The 21362-nt window shown below is 42.1% G+C and overlaps 2 protein-coding genes, 2 long non-coding RNA genes and 1 gene segment (V, D, J or C); 2 read left to right on the forward strand and 3 right to left on the reverse strand.

The window, feature by feature from the left end:
- The window catches only part of LOC103542514 (T-cell receptor gamma chain C region C10.5-like), a 49821-nt gene extending 46949 nt beyond the window's left edge, over nt 1-2872 (reverse strand). The window contains 2 exon segments of the C gene segment in view: nt 2318-2613; nt 2738-2872. Of these exon segments, the coding sequence occupies nt 2318-2613; nt 2738-2780 (339 nt within the window).
- LOC139082751 (uncharacterized) overlaps nt 1-6874 on the forward strand; it is a 38577-nt gene extending 31703 nt beyond the window's left edge. Inside the window, exons 2-3 of the long non-coding RNA XR_011538955.1 lie at nt 2316-3371; nt 4788-6874. This is a non-coding gene — a long non-coding RNA (uncharacterized lncRNA). The remainder of the gene's footprint in view (nt 1-2315; nt 3372-4787) is intronic.
- LOC103545034 (platelet binding protein GspB-like) overlaps nt 1-21362 on the reverse strand; it is a 476815-nt gene that overhangs the window by 137839 nt on the left and 317614 nt on the right. The window lies entirely within an intron of this gene.
- Nucleotides 1-21362, forward strand: part of LOC139082756 (uncharacterized) — a 178916-nt gene that overhangs the window by 68204 nt on the left and 89350 nt on the right. The gene's annotated exons all lie outside the window — the stretch shown is intronic.
- The window catches only part of LOC103562137 (uncharacterized), a 35027-nt gene continuing 31360 nt past the window's right edge, over nt 17696-21362 (reverse strand). The window contains 2 exon segments of the mRNA XM_070617428.1: nt 17696-18294; nt 19789-20118. Coding sequence (XP_070473529.1) covers nt 18152-18294; nt 19789-20118 — 473 coding nt within the window. The 3' untranslated portion in view covers nt 17696-18151.

Below are 21362 nucleotides of genomic sequence, written 5' to 3' on the forward strand. Positions count from 1 at the left end.
GAGAATTGGTTTGGAGAAAAAGAGAAGATATTGAGTATGATTTGTCCTAGGGATGTGTGCTAAGTCAAGAAATACGAAGATTTGAGAATTCAATCTATTATTGGCATTGGTGCTGGTGGTGCTATGGTTTCTTAAGTGGGGCACATAAAACGATACATTGGTCTGTGGGTTAGAACGACTATTTGTATTTGTTTTATCGCATATTTTTAAATGGTTTATTTTTGTGTATGTTTTGTAATATACACAAAGCATTTCTACCATAGTTCGTGTAAATTATTACTTTATAATAAATAAATGTACATATATGACGGGTTTATTCATGCATTAAATAAAGCCAAGGAAATTTTGAAAATAAAGCAAGAAAAATTGTTTACCATAAAGAAAGAATTATTATAAAGCTATACTTCTTAAAATACTGTGTTCCTGACACAGGAATAGACAAAATAGGGATTTGGCCCCATTTGTAAAGGTGAAGTTGTACATACACAGTGACTCTACCTCTAGCTGTTTCCTTAGAGAACCTGTCACCCATAAGTGGACACGTACAGTGAAAAGAGGAGAGAGAACAAAAAGGGCTGTGTGAGCCTCTGGAACCTTAGTTATCACAGGGGCGGCAATGAAGAACAGGGAGAGAAATGATGATTAGTCAACAATTTGGGGGAGAAATTGGATCTGCACATTCAGATTCCTACCTTACCCCCATACACGAAAATTCAATTCAAAGCAGATCAGAGAAAAACTTTACAGAACAAAGCTTAACGCTACTAGAAAAATATAAATGAGAATACGTTTATGCTTCAAGGTTAGGAATAAACTTTCATAAAGCTGAAAAATAGTTAAAGTACACTATCCTCGGTACGTAGAGCAAGTTAAAGCCGGTTCATTTTGTGAATAATTCTTCTTGCCTGGGGTCACAGAAGCGAGAAGGAACTGGAGTTTCCACTTGTGGTTCTGGTGGGATTGTCTTGGGGAAATGTGATGCCCTGTTAGAGCAGCAGCATCCAGGGTGCCATAAGAGAGGAGGGCTTGTGTGTTGGCAGGAAGCCCATGAGCACCTTTCTAGAAAGCATTCTTATGTCAGGCTGGTTACCAGGCCATCTCAGAGGGAGACAAGTCACCCTATCTGTCCCTGCTGGGGCAGCAGTTCTTACAAATCAATCTGAATAAGAATCAGCGTGGAGGTCTTTGAAAAATACACACTTTCAGCCTTCATCCTAAGAGTCATATTTATCGTGTCGAATGTTACCTAGAACCTTTGTTTTTATTCAAAGCTCCCAGGTCCTTCTGATGCAGGTGGTCCATGCATCAGTTTGAGAAATACTCTAGGAGCTTGAACTCTAAGCTAAAAGTTAATTGTTCTGGCAGAAGCTTGGAAGATCCAATACACAAGAGACCATACGCAGGTGAATCTGGCATTTCTGTACTTCAGGATTAGTTTTAATCCTTAAACCTGGCCCAATTATGGCAGCCACAACCTTTTCCTATACAACTTTTCAGTTCAAATATATACTCCTTGTTTTCTGATTGTTTGCTGAAAGTGTCCTTTAATTGTAATTATTGAGAAAAAAATAATCTGATAGACTCATTCCAGTTTAGGAGTTGGCTGTGTTGATGTTGGGGGAGGGGTGAAAGGAACAGTTCTGGCTGAGGCTGAACTTCAAAAGAAGCTGTGAGCAAAACAATGGTTGGCATCTCTACAACAACCACTTTATTCCTACACTTTCACTGTCTCAACAGTGCCATGATTGGTTATGATGAGGGAAATATCAGTTTGTCCAAAAGATAAATCAGATACCAGCCTGAGGTCTTCATAAAGCCCAAAGTCTTCGTTCCATCATTTCTCATTCTCCTGAGGAAGGCAGGAGCTCCTTTCCCAGCCATCTTCTCTGGGAAATGATTGGAAAAGTGATTAGGTAGCACTAGCCTTCCCAGATTGCTCTCCTAAATGTCTCTCCGAACAAGTAAAACTCTAGGTGACCTTGTCTGTCCCAGGAAGCAGATTGAATGGACTCCACCAGCTCCTAGGAGAGAGGAAAGAATGTGCTGTCTGCAGACTGCTTGCCTAAGGCCTGGAGATGGGAGACCCATTTTTATGAATGTGCTACGGCTCCTGGTGGGGGAGGGAGGCCAGTGGGATAAAAGGGTGGGAGTTGGGCATTGAGCTCAGGGTCTCTCTTTGTTCAGAGTACAGCGAAGTCAGGGCAGGAAGTGAGGCACGGGCTGGTCTATCCTGTGTGGCAAGGCTGCACTTGGCAGCCACAAACAATATTTTCAGTGCAGAATAGGGGAGGTCTGAATCACTGTGCTCCTCCCAGACAGCACAGTAATACACACCAGAATCCCTTTCTTCCAGACTTCGGACTTCAATATTACGGTTCTTGTCTGTGCCTCCAAAAGTATGGTATTTCCCTGAACTAATTCCCGGATCTGTCATCAACCTTGAGTATTGGTAATGGTAGTACACAAGTCGTTGTAGGGCTATCCCCTCCTGGTATCGGTACCAGTGGACGTAGGTTACACTTTGTTTAATATCACAAGTGAATTGAACAGATGACCCAGCCTGTCGGATGATTGGCTTCTGTGTCCCTTCCAAGTTGGAAGATACCTGAGTGGCTGCAAAGGGAATAAGGAAAAGTAATGAGGAAGAAGTAATAGGAATACAAGAATTCCTTAGTATGGCCTCCCAATACCCCCAAGAAAGAGAAAAATCCCGGGAGCATGGAGGCAGCACACTTACCAGGAGCCAGGAAAGCTAGAAGGAGGGCGAGAGCCCGCAGCATGCCTTCCTCCTCGGGCCTTAGAAGGAAAGGGACAGACGACAGGACCGGCAGACACCCTCTCACACTCCAGTCCTGCTCCGAAGACAGGGAGCCCAGGACACAAGGACAGAGTCACAGGCGGGCTCTGCACAGCTGTCACAGGCGGGCAGAGACTGAGGGGCTCTCCTAGAAGACCACCCAGCTGATGACCCAGAGGGGGTGGGGCTGGGGGAGGCCTGGGGAGGAGCCTGCCTCTCTGCTCAGCCCATTTCCTGAAAGCCTCCTGGGGAGGCTGAGAGCAGGCCCTCTGCAGAAGAGGAGGAGCCAGGAGCCCTGAGAGCCCAGAGCAGAGGGAGGGACAGCCTGAGCCCATGGAGGGGGCTGGAGAGCCGTGGATGCAGCTCCATGTCCCCTGGTGCAGGGAGCGGTCCTGAGTCAGGCGACTTCCCTGCAACTCAGGGTTCAGTGTTCCCGCTGCTGCCATGGGCTTGTCCTGCGATGCAGCTTCTGTATTCTCACCCTGACCCACCTTCCTTTCACATCTGTCAGCAAACTGTGAGGCACCCACAGCAAAGCTGACAAGCACTGAACTCGCTTCAGTAAAAGATTAAGGTCAGTTATATTGGTCTACATTAGACTCTCCTCAAAGTCAAATGGATGTGTGTGTATATGTCGGTGTGTGTCTGTGTGTGCACGTCTGTGTGTGTGTGTGTGTGGCAAGTCAGTTCCTTAGAGGATTTCTATTCATCCTCAAGTAAAAGACCACCTCACATAGGCTTTCCAGATTTCATGAATAAAAAAAATGCAGTGCTCTATCCAATATTTGGGCTACACTTGGCCTAAAAAACTGTTTGTTGTTTATCTGCAATTCAGATTTCCGTGGGCATCCTGTGTTTTCTTAGGCAGCCCTCCCCTCAGGAAGTGCGCCCATATCTGCAATTTACTTGGATTCACAGGTGGGTAGATAGGTGATCAAACAAGAATAGTGAATTCACAGGAGAACTGAAGCGATGTCTACACAGATTTTCACCCCCAGTTTTATAAATGTATTTTTTTTTTTAAGATTGACATCTGAGCTAATGTCTATAACCAGCCTTCTTTTTTTTTTCCTTCTTCTTCCCCCTAAAGGCCCCCAGTACATAGTTATACATTCTAGCTGTGAGTGCCTCTGGTTATGGTACGTGGGACCACACCTCAGCATGGCCTGATGAGCATTGTCATGTCCCCACCCAGGATTCGAACCTGTGAAACCCTGGCCACTGAAGTGGAGCGTGCCAACTTAACCATTCGGCCATAGGGCCTGCTCCTATAAATGTATTTGGACACATTTACAATATTCATAGTAGAATGTAGAAAAATGCCTCCCCCATCATTGTTCCGGCCTCTCTCTCAGGTGGTTCATTTTCTGCCGTCCTAACAGACAGTTGGGAAAGGAGGAGGGGAGGGGACTTGGGCTGCTCTTCCTTCTGCCTTGGGGACCACACTGGCAGGGACATGAGGTGTTGCAGCACCTTTGCAAGAGAATGTGCCAGGTCGCTATGCAGGAAGCAACTCAGTGCTGTGGAGTCCCAGCACATCCCTGCTGGACAGGATCTTGGTTTAAAGGTGAGAAAGGAGAAAATGCTATCACACTAGAGTGGAAAGAAAATTCTTTAAAAAGGAATAACAAAGTACCCCACTAGAATGTAAAAAGAACTATAGAGCTGCAGTAATAGAAACAGGACACCGCTGTCGCCAGAATATATCCATGGAACATAATGTACCCTGAGAGAGAGAGAGAGAAGGAAAGAAAGAAAGAGAGGAAGATAGAGAGAGAAGAAAAAGAAAATATTAAATTACATCCTCTAAGCCTAGTGTTGCTAGTGATAATTATAATATTGTTTATATTATACTTGTATGAATTTACATTGAAAATTTAAATCCACATTTTTAGAAATGCGGATTTAAAAATTTGAAATTTTAATAAAAACCCTATGATCTATAACTGAAACCTGTTTTTTCCTAAAAAAAAATACTTACTGTTTTTAGCTATCTACTGAAAAAACTAGAAACCAATAGCCATCTAGCAGTAATGAGCTCTCCCAGCGTCTGTCCTGTGGCTTCAAATACCATTTTTCACTGAAAGACTAGGGCTCAATTATGAAATGGCTGAATCCAGGACTGGGAAGGAGATGGACGAGGTCAAGGACATCTCATCTCGCCTGAAAGCAAAGAAGCCACGAGAGACAACTGAGGTCACATCACAGGACACAGGAGCCAACTCACAGAGTCTCTCACTGGGCACAGAGAAGACAATGTGAGCGCAAAGAGAATAACACCTATGCAAGCATGTTAAAGACACAATATATAAAAACACACAGGCTCACTGATGAGACTCAAAATTAGTATGTCAACTGTGGGGTTGCAATGGCACCATCGCATTGTTCTGAAAAGGGAAATAAAGAAGAATCAAACATTTCCCTTGCCTTTTCTGTACAAACTTTTCTTCAGGATACGACAGAGCTTATGAATGAAAGTTCTTCTTTATGGGAGTATTACAACCAGTAAATGCAGGAGACATATTAAACTTGGGAAATTACCGTCACCCAGCCGTAACGATGTCCTGGACTGGACAACTACCGTCAATGGCTGTACAGCTCTGCCCCGTGCACTGGCTCTCGCTCTACCATTCTATGTCTCTGTCTCCCCCCTCTGCCGTCTCCATCACTCTTTATAGCCCTCCATCTCTCCATTGCTAGGTCCACACTCTTTCTTTTTCTGTTTTCTGTTCTTCATCCCTCTCTGCTTTTCTCTCTATGTCCCTTTCCAGCTCTGTCTCCTTCTCCTTCTCTACTTCTCTTTATCACTCTTCTTTCTTTCTCTTTCTCCTTATCTCTCTATATTTCTGTCTCTGTATCTCTCTATCTTTACTATCTATCTTTCTTTTTCTATTTCTTTACTTATATCTTTGTTATCTGTGTTACTTTCTCTCTCTCTCTTTCTTTCTATTTCCTCCCGTGGTCATAACAGCTACTTTAAATTCTCTGTTATCCCAACCAAGATTGTCATCTGTTAATGGCTTTTCCATTGTGAGATGTTGAGATTTTCCTGGTTCTCTACATATTGAGTAATTTTGGTTGTATTCTGCACATTTTGAATGTTGTGTTAGGGGCTTTAGGCAGTGTTTGCATACTATGGGGGATATTGAGTGTTTTGTTTGTAGACAATTGACCTAGTTAGGGGTTGCAAATTCCCATCTGCTGTTGGTGGGCAGTTCCAATCGGTGCAGCTTTCAAAGGCTTTGTAGTGCTACTCAGATCTGTCCTGTGTGAGCGCCACCCAGTGGTAAGTCTAGGACCAGGGCCATGGTTTACCCCTAGATTAGTTTGCGAAACCAATCGTAGGATATTTAGGGTCATATCTATGTCTGCACAGCGTGGGTAAACCCAGTTGTTCAAACACCATTGTGTGAGATTTCTTTCTCAAACTCTCTCCTCTCTGCAATCTCTACAACACTTTCCAATTCACAGGGATCCCCCATTCCTGTACTCTGGCCAGATAAGTGGGACTTTAGCACACTTTCTCTGCTGTGCATTTCCTGCAACTGTGTCTGCTTTCAGGGCCAAGCAGGGAGAGGATAAAGAGAGGACAAAAGCCACTAGGATTCTCTTCATGCTCAGAGACCTCAGAACAGGGGTTATAGTTGCATTCCATGAGAGAAACAGGGTCAAATGTGCTTTGTGCAAATTTTCCAGCCTGGAGCTCACTCCTTGCAACGTGAATTCACAGCTCCTCAATCAAGAAGTGCAGTTTATTTCCCCAGTTTTTGAACTTGGGAGAAAGTTATGGGGATCCAGTTCTGATTCTAGGCCTGAAGAGGCCTAATGCACTTCTGCTCACTCTCTTGGATCGCCACCATTGTCGTGAGAACAAGTCCAGGCTGGCCTGCTCGAGGATGAAATACCACGTGGAACGGAGCTGATTCATTCCAGCCCAGGCCACCTTGACCGGCCAGACACCAGCCAACCCATCAGCTGACCAATGTGACCAAGTCCAGATGAGCTGAGCCCGATCCAGGTCAGCAGAACAGCCTAACCAGTCAATTGGCTTGTGAGGATTAATAAATGATTGTTGTTTTAAGCCACTATGTTTTAGAGTGTTTGTTATAAAGCATTGTTTTCCAATAAGATAGATAGATAGATAGATAGATAGATAGATAGATTTCTTGTTAGTACCATTGAGTCAATTCCAACTCCTAGCAACCCTGTGTCAGCAGAGCAGAACGCACCCAGTCTTTTCGTGCCATCCTCCCATCCTCCAGCGCTATATCGCACAAGGCTCCACTACTATACATAGGGTTTTCATGCGCAATTCTTTAGAAGTTGTTGGCCAGGTCCTTCTTAAGGTAAATAAACAGATAGATAGATATAGGTACATAGAAAGAGACTATATATAAAGAGAACAAGAAAGTTAGAAATTATATAATGCATAAGACAAAATATATACATATACATGTAAGTAAACAGGTATCAATATAGCAATATACAATTTGTAACAATGTGTTTATAAATATATATATATATACATCTAACTTTCTCTCTTCCTATCAATAATTACCTCTGTTTCTGTATATCTATCTTCCTAACTCTATCACATTCAATGTGCCCACATGTATCCTTTATCTCTATGGCTCTGTCATTCTCTCTCTCTCCCTCTATTGCCAATTCTTTCTTATTCTAACATTCCCTACATCTCTATCTCTGTCTCTGTATGTCTACCCTTCTCTCTCGCCCTCTCTATTACTGTATTCATATCAAAGCCTCTCTCTACGCTCTGTTCTTTTTTTCTCTCTATCCGTCTTTCCTCCCTCTCGGCATCTCTCTATTTCCATTTCTCTATCCCTCTGTCTCTGTCACTGTCCCTCTCTTGTCTCTTTATTTATTTCTCTGCTATTATATCTCTCTCATTCTGGGTACAGAGATCTGTCCTTCTCAGTGTATGATTCTCTCTCTCACTAACTCTTTTTATCTCTGTATGCCAGTGTCTCAGTCACTCTCTCTTTTTCTCTCGCTCCCACTCTGCTCGGTATCCCTCTCTCTCTCTGTTTCTATGACTAATTGCTGTGCCTCTGTGTGTCTCTGTAGATTCCTCTCTCTCTCTCACATTGACCTCTCTCCTCCTTCTCTCCCTTTCTTTCCATATCTTCCTCTTCTCTGGTCTCCTGGGGGCCTGTGGCATGTAGGAAGTGGGTCTGGTCAGCTTGCATGATGGGAGAATGAATCCAAACTCATAGATGTAAATTTACTTTTCCTTCTCCTGGTAATTTTTCCTGTCACATATCAACACATCAGCATTATTATAATGATGATAGAACAGCTGTCAAAAACGTTGCTGCCTCAGGGAGAAGGGTATAGCATACAGACTATTGCTTATATTTCTGTTTCAGCTGCCTGTGAGAAGTAATCTAGGAGCAATATGGGAAATAGTCTGTTTATCATGAATTATTAGAATTTCCTGACCGCTGAATGGGTGGTTCTCCTCTCTATACCCTTTTCGTGACCACAGTGAAGCAGGTCAATAGTGTTGGTAATGGAGCATCATGAGGGCCCATACCTCTGTGGCAAGAGCATTTCGAGCAAAACCTGGGAATGTAATATATATTTATGGGATAAAGTATCATATGTGTGTTTTGGAAGATTCTTATAAGAGTGTCAGTGAAACTGAATTATACAGTGTGTGTTCTTTCCCCAGAAGATTAAAAGAAGCTGTCGGTGAACAACATTTTCATACAGTCAGTCTGGGCTGGGACATGGATGGGAAGCAGTGACTCCAATACAAGTCATTCCTCATCATGTGGGACTAAAATAGGAGTTGACTGTGGAGGAGAGAGGAAGCCACACTAGGTGGACAAAGGGCCCGGTTCCTGTCCCTGGGTCCTGTGCTGCTCTGTGCCGCCCTGCAGCTTCCCAGAAGGCAGCAGCATCTCCTGCCAGTGCTGGGGCAGGGCTGGGCAGGCACAGTTTCCAGGGAAGCTGAGTGTAGTCCAGAAATGTCAACCAAAGCTTCACATCCTGCCTGCTCTTCCCACGGGCTCTGTGGCTGCCAGGTGCGTGCGGTCTTCAGGGAACTGCAGGTTCTGATCCGCTCCACGAGGTGCCAGCCTTCCAGAGTTCCTTTCCCCATGAATGGTTCAGTCATGGGCTCAGCCTGGGAGCCCAGCTCCCTGGGCAGCCAATGATGTAATCCGATATCGTGAGTTGAGGGGAGATGGTCCATCTCAGGACAGAGCGGCCAAAAAGGACACTTTGGAAAGTTTGATGTGAGACCTTGTAACTCTGTGAGGATGTATTGTTTTGAAAAAGACAGCATGACAGCTCGAGTCCAAACACTGCCACTCGGAGGATGTGTCCTTGCGAAAGTCTCTGTAAGTGGGAATAATAACAATTCCTGGATTCATCATCCACTACGTGCCAAGTTGTTTGTTTTCAAAAATAAGAGCTATCTAAGTCAGACTTAAGTACAATTCAATGCTTATAACAACTTATCTTCTGTTTTGTTTTGTTTTGGGTTTTTTTGCTTGAGGAAGGTTAGCCCTGAGATAGCATCTGTGGCAATCTTCCTCTCCTTTATATGTGGGTTACTGCCATAGCAATGGCTGACGAGTGGCGTAAGTCCACACCTGAGATCCAAACCCACAAACCTGGGCTGCTGAAGCTGAATGCACCAAACTTAAACACTATGCCACCAGGCTGGACCCAACAACTTAGTTCTTATAATAATACTTCAAAGTAGTCATAATCAAGCACATTTTATAGATGAGATCATTGGAATCTTAAAAAGTTTCACCTGCTCATGGTCACTTGCAAAGTGGGTCATGGAGCCTGGATTCAAACCCAAGTCGAACAAATTCCAAAACCCATGTCACCATCCATTCAATCTATGTGGAAATGAATGTATATAGGATTTATTTTTAAACTGTAAAATGTAAGGGACCACGAAGAAAATTTCAGAAAGATTATACAACCTCGAGTATAACTCTCACAAGCCAGTAAGCAAAGATCTTCTTGAAAAGCAGTCATTAAATTCATAGTGGTGGACCTCAAAAGGTAGTAGAAATTTCTTGTAGCCCTTTAAGTTGAGACTTGATGGCTTTTTGTTAAAGACTAATTTTTTTCAAGGTCATATCAGAAATATTGATCCTAAAACAATGACGAATACTCTTTACTGAATGTCAAACATTGTACATATTCATTCCTTCCTTGCAAGCTTACAGCAAGTGTTACTGATCCCCATTTTGCAGATGAAACAGAAGCTTAGGTTGGTAAAGTAACTTACCACGTGATTGCCTAGCTAATAAAAAGCACAGCAAGAATCTGAACTAAGATTGCCAGTCTCCGGGGCCTGTGCCCTAAGTAAACTGCATGGCTGTTTGCGATTCAGGGATTAATTTCTGTCCTCATTGGGCCATTGCATTTGAATGCAAAATCTTGTTACAGGCTGTTTCTATCGGAAATTAGAAGTATGCAGGTTAAATAACCAGGAGCGTTTGGCTAGCTCGGGGTCTTTGGGTCTCTGCTAAGTATGCACACAGCTTCAAACAAGCATAAACTTGCTACAGCCACGACCACAACTTCAAACCTGCAGAGCCTCTGGCTCTTCCCTCTTGCACACCATTGAGTTTGTCAGTTCACCACCACATCACTCCCAACCCTAAATCAAATGAGTTCCCTTCAACTGTGAGATTTTTCTGCCTGTCCTCATGGACTGCCCTAACTGGGAAGAAACTTCATGCCCATTAATCTGGGTACTAGGAGGTGAGAAAGGAATGGGAACACCTCCAGGCATGAACACCACTGTTGTTGCCTGAATTCTGCAATTTTTCAAGCATAAGCACTTCTCAGATTGTTGTCTGCCTGTGGTCATTTCCTGAGTGCTAAATGGTTAGTTTTGCTCATCTAGTCCATTTTATAATTGCCTTTCAAAATGAGAATTACTGACCTCCTCACTTGACCAGACAGAGTCAGAAGGCCTTGCTAGCATTCACTTTTATGTTATGTAAAGTAAACATATTACTGTGTTTTAATTAAAAATTTGGTGTTATTTAGGTCTTTCGAATGATTCCAAGACATGTCAGCTCATTGTGGCTCCAATGCCATTAGCCTGACAGGTGGAAAATTAGCCCAGAAACAGGAAGACTTGGTCTGACCATCTTCCTCAGACTCCTTTCAAAGGGAAAAGGCAGTTAAACCACCCCAGTGTCTCTACAGTTTACAGCAGTTTAATGGCTGGAAAGTGAAGCCTTCCAACCACCATACCTTTCTCTATTTATTTCACCACAAACACAACCTGAACTATGTGACATTGATGAGGTTAAGATGTGGGACACAGTCTTTTCTTAGGACCCTCAGCCATTCTTTCTCCTGTACCAGGTTTGTTCTTTGCTGTAATCCAGGCAGACGTTCTCATAAGAAAATACGTCCCTCCGGAAGTGTGTTATCTGACACGAGGAAAGCACGGGAGGCAGGCTGCTTCTGAGCGTGAGGACGTCACATCCCTGACCTGCTGCCTCGGTCTTCTCCCTGCTCCTTTTTTTTCCCTTCTATTTTTCCATTCCTATTTTTAGAGGGAAAATCTACATAATAGAAAACCGGTATTATTTCCACAGGGACATATCCTAAGGAAATAATTCCAAAGTGGAAGGACTGCATCAAATGCATGAATAAGGTGAGGCTCTCAAGGCATCGGCCCTCAGTGGCTGTAGCAGTGGTCGCTGGCAACAGTGCATGCGAGTGACCACTTGGCATTGGCCTCAGTATTAGGAAGACCTCACAGCTGTCTCGGTCACTGGATACAGTGACCTTGAAAAGATGTAGCTTAAGTTATCTGTACCAAATCTCAAAGTTACTTGCACTTATGTAATATATGCAAGCTTGTCAGCAAAGAGATGAAGGAAGAATAGCAGTGGATAATAATTCTTGGTCTATATGAATATTTTTAGAAGTACCTATGTGAATCCATTGTGACAGATTAGTGTGAGTGATAGATCCCATTTTAAAGTCTTTCCTCCTACAAGAAATAAAGTAAACCTTTATTAACAATTACAGTTTTGTTAACCAAAACCTGTTGAGGATTAAGCACATGCATCTCTTGTTTAAAATGTTATGCACATATGATGTAATTTTGAAGAAATTGTTTCTTTCTTTAATGGAATGGGATGCTATTTCTCCTCCCCCTTCCTTACCATGTAGGTTCTAAAGAAGCTGAAGAAAATCAGGACAGTGAAAAACACTTGTACAACTATGAGCACTACTTTTGTTAAAGGAACTTTTTGAAAAATGAAACTGTAACAACAAAGTAGTTAAACATGGAACGTTTACTTTGAGTAGATTCCAAGTAAAGGTCAAAGAATATGAGTGTGAATATACAGCCAGATTTGTCCTACTTACATGAATTTATCCGTCACATTTTGTTAAGGTTACATTTCTAAACATTTTCTGCATAGGTGTAAATTTGTGAAGTATGAAAAATATATCAGAGTCTGTAATTTCTAAAGAATGAGCCTGAGTTCATTATTGTTGACTTAGGCAGAATGTTTCCATGTCAGACAGTCTTTATTGACAAATCCTAACTTACCTGGTGCCGTGAGGGTCGCAGTCTTATGAGATGTGGTCCTGTTATTACTCCACTTACACCTGAGGCAAGTGGCTTGAGAATGGGTGAGTAACTTGTCCAAGGTCACACAGGGAGGAATTGGCAGAGCCAGGACTCATGAGTCGCATATACACCAAGCCCAAAGATGATATCTAAGCACTCAGCGTATTAATTTAACCTGGGAAAGAGCTCTCCTCCAGACATGCTGGGCTCAAACAGCGGATGCAGCCCATCCTCATAGGAAGCCAAGGCTCACTCAGAAGTTGGCTCTCAGATCACAGATAAGAAGAATGGATTGTATGATTTGTAGGTGCTGTGAAGTCAGACTCTGAAAGCCCAAAGCATCAATCTCAACAATAAAGCTCTACTTCTGCTTGAGACAGACAGACTGAGTCCATGATCCTGGGTACCCACTTTGCTCCAAGAAGTCCTGTCTGCTCTTTCCTTCAGAGCATGGTCATGAGAGTGGACTGAGATGCAGCATCTGAACAGTCCTGGGCATAAGATTCCCAACTCACACTGTAGCTAGTTGGAGTAAACTCTGTGTATAAAAAGCAGGGAACCCCCGACCACAGCCTAAGAGTATGTTTGATAGCAATTGTTTGTGTGTATAGATGGTTATTTTTCTCCCATTAGCTGTGAGGTTTTGAAAGTGAGCAAAGCTGGTTGTGGTTTAACTGTCCTTAATTTATCTTATGACACCGTAGCTACCGCTTGCACAACCCCAACCAGTAGGGGTCAGTTTGAGCATGCGCATTTTCCTGGAATCAATGACATTTGACAGAGCATGTACACAAAAGAAGCCTGAGAAAATAACACATCATCAGCCACACCAGCGCCCTCCCGCCACCCAGGCTGTCGCCTCCACCACCTGTGCTCTCCCTCTCTGTGCCGCCTCATTCAGGGCAGCCCAGGCCCAGTGCGGAAGGAAGTTGCTCAGAAGTTGGAAGCCACAGGAGACACTGCCTAGTAGTGCCTGGCAGTGAAGTCAGCTGTGCAAAGCTCTCAGTGATTTGCAAGTTTCCCCTCTTTGCTTCTACTCTTTCCCAACGTAGATATAGTTCCGGGTCTCTAAGGAGAGGGCCAGGGATTGGGCCTGAAGAATCTGATCAGATTCATGAGAATGAAGTAGACCTAATTAAATTTAACCATTCTTGTATCATGTGAGTCTAATTTTATTTCCAAATGGGAATCTCTAGTTGATTTCCAAAAGAACATATTTCACAGAAACTGAAGCTGACTGTCAAGAAATAAACAAAAAAGTTTTCCCAATTTTAAATGAGACATTGTTTACTTTTAATGTATAAATGTTTTTATGTTAAAAGGATTAGTTAGAGAAAATAGAAAAATATACAATCTCTTATCATTTTTTCACCCTCTTACCATATATTGAATGTGTTGTTTTATGCCTATGACTGCAGAAATACAGAGACACATATCAGTGAGTGTCATACCTGTTGGTATTATTACTCAGTAGAAGAAATGATCAAAGGACATAAATAAACGTTTCACAGAAAAATAAATATAGGATTGCAATATATGAAAAGATGCTCCTTTTAACTCACAGTAAGAGAAAAGCAAATTACAACTGTGATGAGAGACTATTTTTCACCTGTCAGATTAGAAAGTCCTGAGACACACTCTTGGCACTCACCAACACTGATGGAATTAATGGTGCTCTCTCTATCGTTGGCAAGTTTGCAATACTTATCAAAATGACCAATGCACTTTCAAAATGACAGAAAACAGCATTGTAATTTTATCATTTTTTATTCTTTTCTTCTTTTTTTTTTGCTGAGGAAGATTCACCCTGAGCTAACATCTCTGGCCAGTCCTCCTCTATTTTGTATGTAGGTCGCTGCCACAGCATGGCTGATGAGTGGTGTCGGTCCATGCCCGGGAACTGAATCTGGCTGCTCAGCTGGCGTGTGCTGAATTTAACCACTACACCACTGGGCTAGCCCAATATAATTTCTGCAATTTTTTTAAGAGCAAAAGATTGGAAATGACCAATGATATATCACAGGGAACTGATTGTATAAAGTGTTGCACATTCAACAGTGAAATATCATGCAGCTGTTTAAGTGTCCCTCTACACTGACATGGAAAGAGCTCTAGGATGTTTAAGGGAAAAAAGAAGTGCAGAATAATGTATATCGTTTACTACCTCTGTGTAAGAATGGAGGATATGAGAATATATATACAGGCATATACCTTCATATGTACACTCATATTTGCATAAATAAAAACTGGAAGGATGCACGAGAAACAAAAGTATGGCCTGTAAGAAGCGAGGAGGTAGAGACAGTGGTTGAAGCAAGATCTCTTAATGCATTTTTTAGAGTGTTTTAAATTTTGAACCATGTGAGGTGTTGTCTAATGATCTACCAGTATTTACAGGGTCATGCTATGCATATTATTTTCTCAACAACTTTTTCTGATTAATTTTCCACTTCTTTAAACAATCTACAGTTTTTGAAGATGTATAGTAGGCAAACTAATTTTTAGTTTCTTATTGGGAATTTGGGTTAACTTGGAGCTGCTATAAATGATGCTACAGTGAGTGAACATCCTTGAATAAAAAGCTCGTACATATCCTTCGTTTCCTTAGGAAATCAATGGGTGGAATGGTTTGAACACATTCCTGGCTGCAGCATGTTCTCCCTTGTGTGATGGGCTCTGTGATGGCTCCTCGTTGCGTGCGATCTGGGACAGCAGTGCTGGAGCTCAGGAGATATTTCAGTTACTTGCTGGATGCAACCCTGGTGCACATTAGAATTACTGGAGGAGGTTTTTTAAAGTCTGATGGTTTGTTGTGATGAAGACTGGACCTCAGTGGTTTTTAAAGGCTCCAAAAATAAGAGCTGCTGGAATAATGGGTAGAGCAGCAGGTGCTAAGTCAGGCAGACCTGGAGTCATGTGGACCTGGCACTACTCCATGTTTAATCTCGGGTGTATTTCCTAGCCTCTCTGGGACCCAGTCTTCTCATCAGTGAGATAAGTGTCATGCCCATATGTGCTACAGCAAGAGCATTAGAAATAAAGCATGCAAACTTCCTAGCAGAATTCCTGATGCTCACTAAGTCATAGTTACTTGATGTTATTCAAACTAAAAAAACGAAAGCAGGCAAGTGAAAAAAGGAATAAGATAACATGACAGAGTCCATGGATTTACCCAGATAAAATTTCACGGCTAATGAAAATGTTACGTTTCTAGACTTTCGGGTGAATTGTGTTACATTGGTATAGTACCTTCTCTGGTTATCTTTTATTACTCAGATTTTCTAATTGGCAGTTATATGCAAGTTTGATTAATATAAAGGGGAAAATCAAATATTATTTAATTGTGACCTGCTTGATTGACAGAAAGTCTTCAAAATGAAGTGTCTGAGGGAAAGAATTCCAAAACAGCAGAGAGAATTCATAAGGGGGAAATTTTGAGAATCGTTGCCTCGAGGTTTCCCTCTGTTACAGCTGAGAAGTGTATGGAGACTCTAGCTCTATAAAGACATTGAGACATGAGTGTTTTCATGTGGAATTGTGTACATCTTTGCCTAGTTTCCCATTGCACACCTGTGGATGCAACCTGTTCTTGTATTCATTTATCCAACCAGGTGCTGTGGACTTTAATCACAGAAGTCCTATGGGTGGGTGGAGGTTAGTGTATAAAAGACTTACCAGCATAAAAATTCTGTGACAGGTTGGCCTATGACCGCTGAATTGTCCGAACAGCATAGGAGCAAGAAGAGGAGGTGTGGACATGTGAAGAGGCAGTTCTCTCCACCAGCTCTTAGTCTAATAAGGAGGGAAATTTTCCTGTTTTAATTGAAGCTAAAGTAACTTGGATAAGTAAGCTGGGTAAATTTAGACAATGTGACATGATCAATAACAAATCGCACAGCTAGTTAGAGGCAGACCAAGGAGCCAAGGCTCTAACTATGGGGTGTGAGGTGTTACTTCTGTGCCAGTGTTCCCCCCACCACAACACGTGGCAGTCATGCTGTGGTGGAAAAGCACATGATGGCAAAGGATGTATATCCTGCCTCCTACCTTGGAAATGCACCTGGACCTACCAGAGGCTTCCACAGGTGATTCTGAGGACCTCCGAACCCATCCAGTCTAGGGCAGGAGCCAGGGTGTCAGAATGGGGCACCCAGAGAGCACCATCAATGGGATACTTCTGCCGGAGGCTCTCAGTTCATTTCATTAGCAACCCCCAAAAAGCGGTTGCAAATCTAGGACACAGGGTCACAGAATAAAGAAGGATTTTCATAGTGTTGATAAGAAAGTGACCAATTATTATAATAACAGAGTATATACATGAGGAGAAAACACAGATGCAGGCACAAATCCTTAAGAGAATTCTCACTTACTCCTTGGAGGATGCCTTTAGTAGAGAAGCTGTGCAGGTTTTGCTTTGTTTTGCTTTTGCCAGTTGACAGTGTTTGAAAGGAAAGCCTCCTGATAGTAGGTAAGAAGATACTGGCTCTGAGTTCAGAGAGACCTGGCTTTAACTGACTATTATTTATAAAATAGTGACCTTGATCTAAGAACTGAATCTCTCCAATATCTAGACTGTGGACTATAATTGTACCTACCTATAGGGGCTATCAGGGTATTAACGGGATTGCCTGGTGCCTAACAGAAACTCAGAGTCCCTGTTCCGCACACGGCTAAACTTTCTGTGGGGAAATGAGATTACAGATGATTCAAAAGTAGAAGTGCCAACAGTGGATGCTAATGCTGTTGAGGACTTGCAAGTACCAGGCATAATTAACTCATCTAATCCACACAACTCCAGGAGACAGGGCACTGGAATTCCATTCTACAGATGAGGAAGTTATGGCACAGAGAGTTCAAATAGTTTGCCTGAGGTCACACAGATGCTAATACTAGACCCAGGATTCAAACCCAGGCAGTGGGAGTTCAGAGTTCAGGGGCTTAGCCTCTTGGTGTGAGTACCAGAAAACATGGTGCTTGTGAAACATTAGTGTAGACCTGAGCACACACAATGCAAGTTGTGCTAGATGTTATACTGATGCCATCAGAATGTCCAGGACCAAATGAGTGTGAATCTGGTGATCTTTGCAAGAGAAATAAACTGGGTGCCTTCAATTGGCTGTGGCTCCTCTTGGAGCCAGTGCCCGAAAGAAAGCTGCATGACCACCATCTCAGGGAAAGAATTAGAGCGGTGTATTGATCATCATTACAGCCAACACTGGATTTGATGGCTCAGGTGTCAGGCTGTTTCTTACCCTTGACTTTCCATTATATTTCATCTAATTAAAGTACACAAAGACAAATGTAGACTTGTGATTTTTTTATTGTGCCTAATGTGAAAAACAAAGTACAGTATTCAAGTAGCAAAGATGTTATATTCAGGGTGTGTAAAATGGAAGGCTTCAAGGTGGTTCTGGTTAAATGGCCCTAAGGGACATGACTAGAGCAGCATGCTGTCTGTACTCAGAAGGCATGGTCATTCAGGTCCTGGAGGAGCTGATGGAGATCACGGAGACAGTGGTGCTAAAGGACCACTCCCAACCCTACCCCTGAGTAATGGCAGAATTCATTTTGTTACAGATTCAGGTTTTCTGTTTGCCCAGTGGTTTGAAAAACCATTATACAATAATGACAAGATAGAAAACTACGCTTGTGAACTGAAAGAACCCAAATGTAGAGAGAAAGCCCAGCTAGATCCTCAGGAGACACAGTTAGGGAAAATAAACACTGGAGACAACTTTCCTTTCTTGTACCACCATCTGTCATGAACTCCGTGCGTTGCCGCAGACTGCTGTTCTCCGGAGCAGACAGGAGGCGATGATGGCCAAGTGTCCGGCACTCGTGAGGAGCAGGAAGAAGTAGGTGTAACAGCCTGAAGTGTAGGTGAGCTGCAACTGCAAGATATCTAAGAGAAGTTGTTTGATTAGTTTTGACTATTGCTATGAGAGGATGGGACATATGAATGGAGGGTGGTCACAGTTGTTTATTTCTGATGACCTACGTTGCAGTGACACCCCACCATCCAAACCCAAAAGTAAACATCTACCACCACCACCACCACAGACAACAACGAGACAACTCAGCATCCAGTTTACAGGCCACGTCAATCAACAACCTCTTCTAAATTCACTTAGACCATTCTAAACTATGAAAGTAAGGTGCATTTTTAATGAATGAGTCCATGAGGGCAAAAGTATTTGTGATAAACAGCTTTTAGCATTTCTTCACCCCTACAATATCTCTAACAAATCATAATAGCTAAGATTCATTAACTACTAACCAAATGCCAAACACTTGTTCTGAAAGCTTTGCAAGCAAAGTTTTAGTCTTAAGTTTTACAATAACCTGTGAGATGATTATTTTCATTCAGTACATTACATTCAGTCAGTACAGAAAAATTCCTTCTGATTTATAGGTCCTCTGGGACCTTTGCTCTGTTGTGTTCATGCTCAGGGCTTTCAGTCCCGAGACTAGAGAGTTACTGGACCACTGCTGGGACCAAAGCACGTTCAGTCCTCTGCCCACACTGTCTCATTATGTGCAGCATCAGTGTCAAAGGGGTTCCTTGGGCACATCATGCCTGAATCACGCCTGATTAGGAAAGAACGTTTTCTCTTACAATAGTGCATCCTCCTTGGGACAGTAAGTCACGCTAGTGTCCTCATCTACACATCCATTCCAGGCTTGGCACAGGCCAGTTCTGCAATGAATGTTTGTTGAGCTACATTTACCAATGGCATGAAATACATTCATTATGTAAAATGGAAATACGTCTGTAGACATAAGCCTCACCCAGTCTCCAATTATAAAATTTTAGCTTATGGTAGTACATAAAATACAAATCTGGAAAACTGATGACTGTAATAAAACTGCAATGGCCAAATTATTCTATTTCTGGTTGAGTCATGATTTGGCTCCATCAAATGAACACAATTTTGTCACCTAATAGCATTGTTTTGGGGTTGTACTCTGAGGATAGCAAGGTGAAAGTGAGAGTGACTCTCCTTGCTGGGTAGAGCGTTCCTGAAAGATGTATAATTGCTCATATTTCTTGATCCATCTCTCTTTGATGCATGCCTTGTGTTTCTGAGTTGTTAGCTGCTTTCACATATGTTGTTTCATTTAATCCATAAAGAACTCTAAAAATATCACTAAGATCTTAATATTTTGGATGATGAAACTGAGGCTGAGAAAAGTTTAGGAAATTTTTTCTTTTCCTTTTTGTGTTCCAAGGCCCAACTATTCTAATTCTAAAGGGAAAGAGAGGGACATTTATGTCACCAATAACAACATATAAGACACATTTATATTTGTTTGTTTTCCCTTAATACTTGACAGAAAAGCTGGGATATTCCCTTTGAAAGAAAAGTTCTGGCAGGTTATATTTACATTGACATACCATCATTCTCTGAAGGAAAAAGAATCTCCTGGTCAACCCCTCCTTTATTATTCTCGTGTTGGACGATACATTTGTGTTCTTTATTCAATGACTTTTCAGTCACGGTCAGCCAGCTGAGTTTCATGTATGTGTCATTAGTTTTCATGGTTTTTCCCTCCTGGGATTCCAGAATTGTGTTGCAATTCTTTTGTTTCCAATATACCTTAATAACGTCAGGGAAGAAATTCTCAAGAAGACAAATGTATGTTCCAGTCCTATGGAGGTTGATTTCAGCAATTGAAGGAAGAAAAATGGTAGGCTTGGGAGAAATGTTTGCAGGAAGGCGTCTATCTGTGGGGGAAAATGGAATAGCAATTAAAAAGTATTATCAGAGAAGCACCAATAATGTGTGATTTACAACAATCTAGCACATAGTAAAAGAAGAAAAGCTGCCATTGAATTAGTGCTCACCATGGCCTTTTATCCACAATGGGTTGTGAGACATATATTGTTCTCATTTTCAATGGAAAAAGTGGTTCCAGATGTTAGGTAACTTGCCCAGAGTCACAGCTATTAAGTAGCAAGACCTGGATTAAAACTTTGTGTTTTTTCTTTCTCCACATGCTAAGATGGGGGATGACTTTTAATTGTACCATTACAAGGCTTCTAATATTCATGAACACACGTATTTTTAAAAATCTCTTACGTTCTATCGTAGCGGAGCATGCTTTCAAGGTGGGTGGATAGGTGGTGGGAATGGGGGAGGAGACCAGGTAACTTTGATGCTCTCTCTACACGTGAGAATGTCTGGTCCTTTCTAAAGTACTTCCCTTTTCCTATCCCGTGAATTTTGTAACTTATGCTCTTTTGGCCAGGTAACCCTTTGTCATGCTCTGCAACTCTGAAACGTCACTTCATTTAACTGTTTCTGGAATGCACCACATTTGTCTTATTTGTCATATAAATAAATATCAGGAAGAAGTTTTTCATTTTTTAAAAACAATGCACAGTCACCTGTTAATGGGAATCTATTTCCACATGTACTTGACAATCAAGTTGATCTTTTAGCTCAAATGTGGATCTCTAGCTCTGTTCTTACACAATGGAGTTATCTTACCAGATGTCTAACTTTATATAACATCTCATTTTCATATCTGAAACCCCCAGATTTTTGAGTAGGGCACTATTTAAGCTGCAGCTCCAAATTATTTACAAGCCTTGAATTTAAAGATTTTATTTTTTTCCTTTTTCTCCCCAAAGCCCCCCAGTACATAGTAGTATATTCTTCGTTGTGGGTCCTTCTAGTTGTGGCATGTGGGACGCTGCCTCAGCGTGGTTGATGAGCAGTGCCATGTCTGAGCCCAGGATTTGAACCAACGAAACAGTGGGCTGCCTGCCGCCGAGCGCGTGAACTTAAGCACTCGGCCACGGGGCCAGCCCCTATGAGCCTTGAATTTAGAAGCAAAATAACAATGTTTTTAAAACTTCTATTAATAAATTGATTATCTTAAAAAATGCTATTACGTTAATCTTATCAAGCAAGGCACTCATCAGAATTTTGTTTCACTTTAGAATATGTTCTTCAAAAGCACATT

This window comes from Equus przewalskii, chromosome 4, assembly GCF_037783145.1.
Source record: "Equus przewalskii isolate Varuska chromosome 4, EquPr2, whole genome shotgun sequence".
Taxonomy (NCBI): Eukaryota; Metazoa; Chordata; class Mammalia; order Perissodactyla; family Equidae; genus Equus; species Equus przewalskii.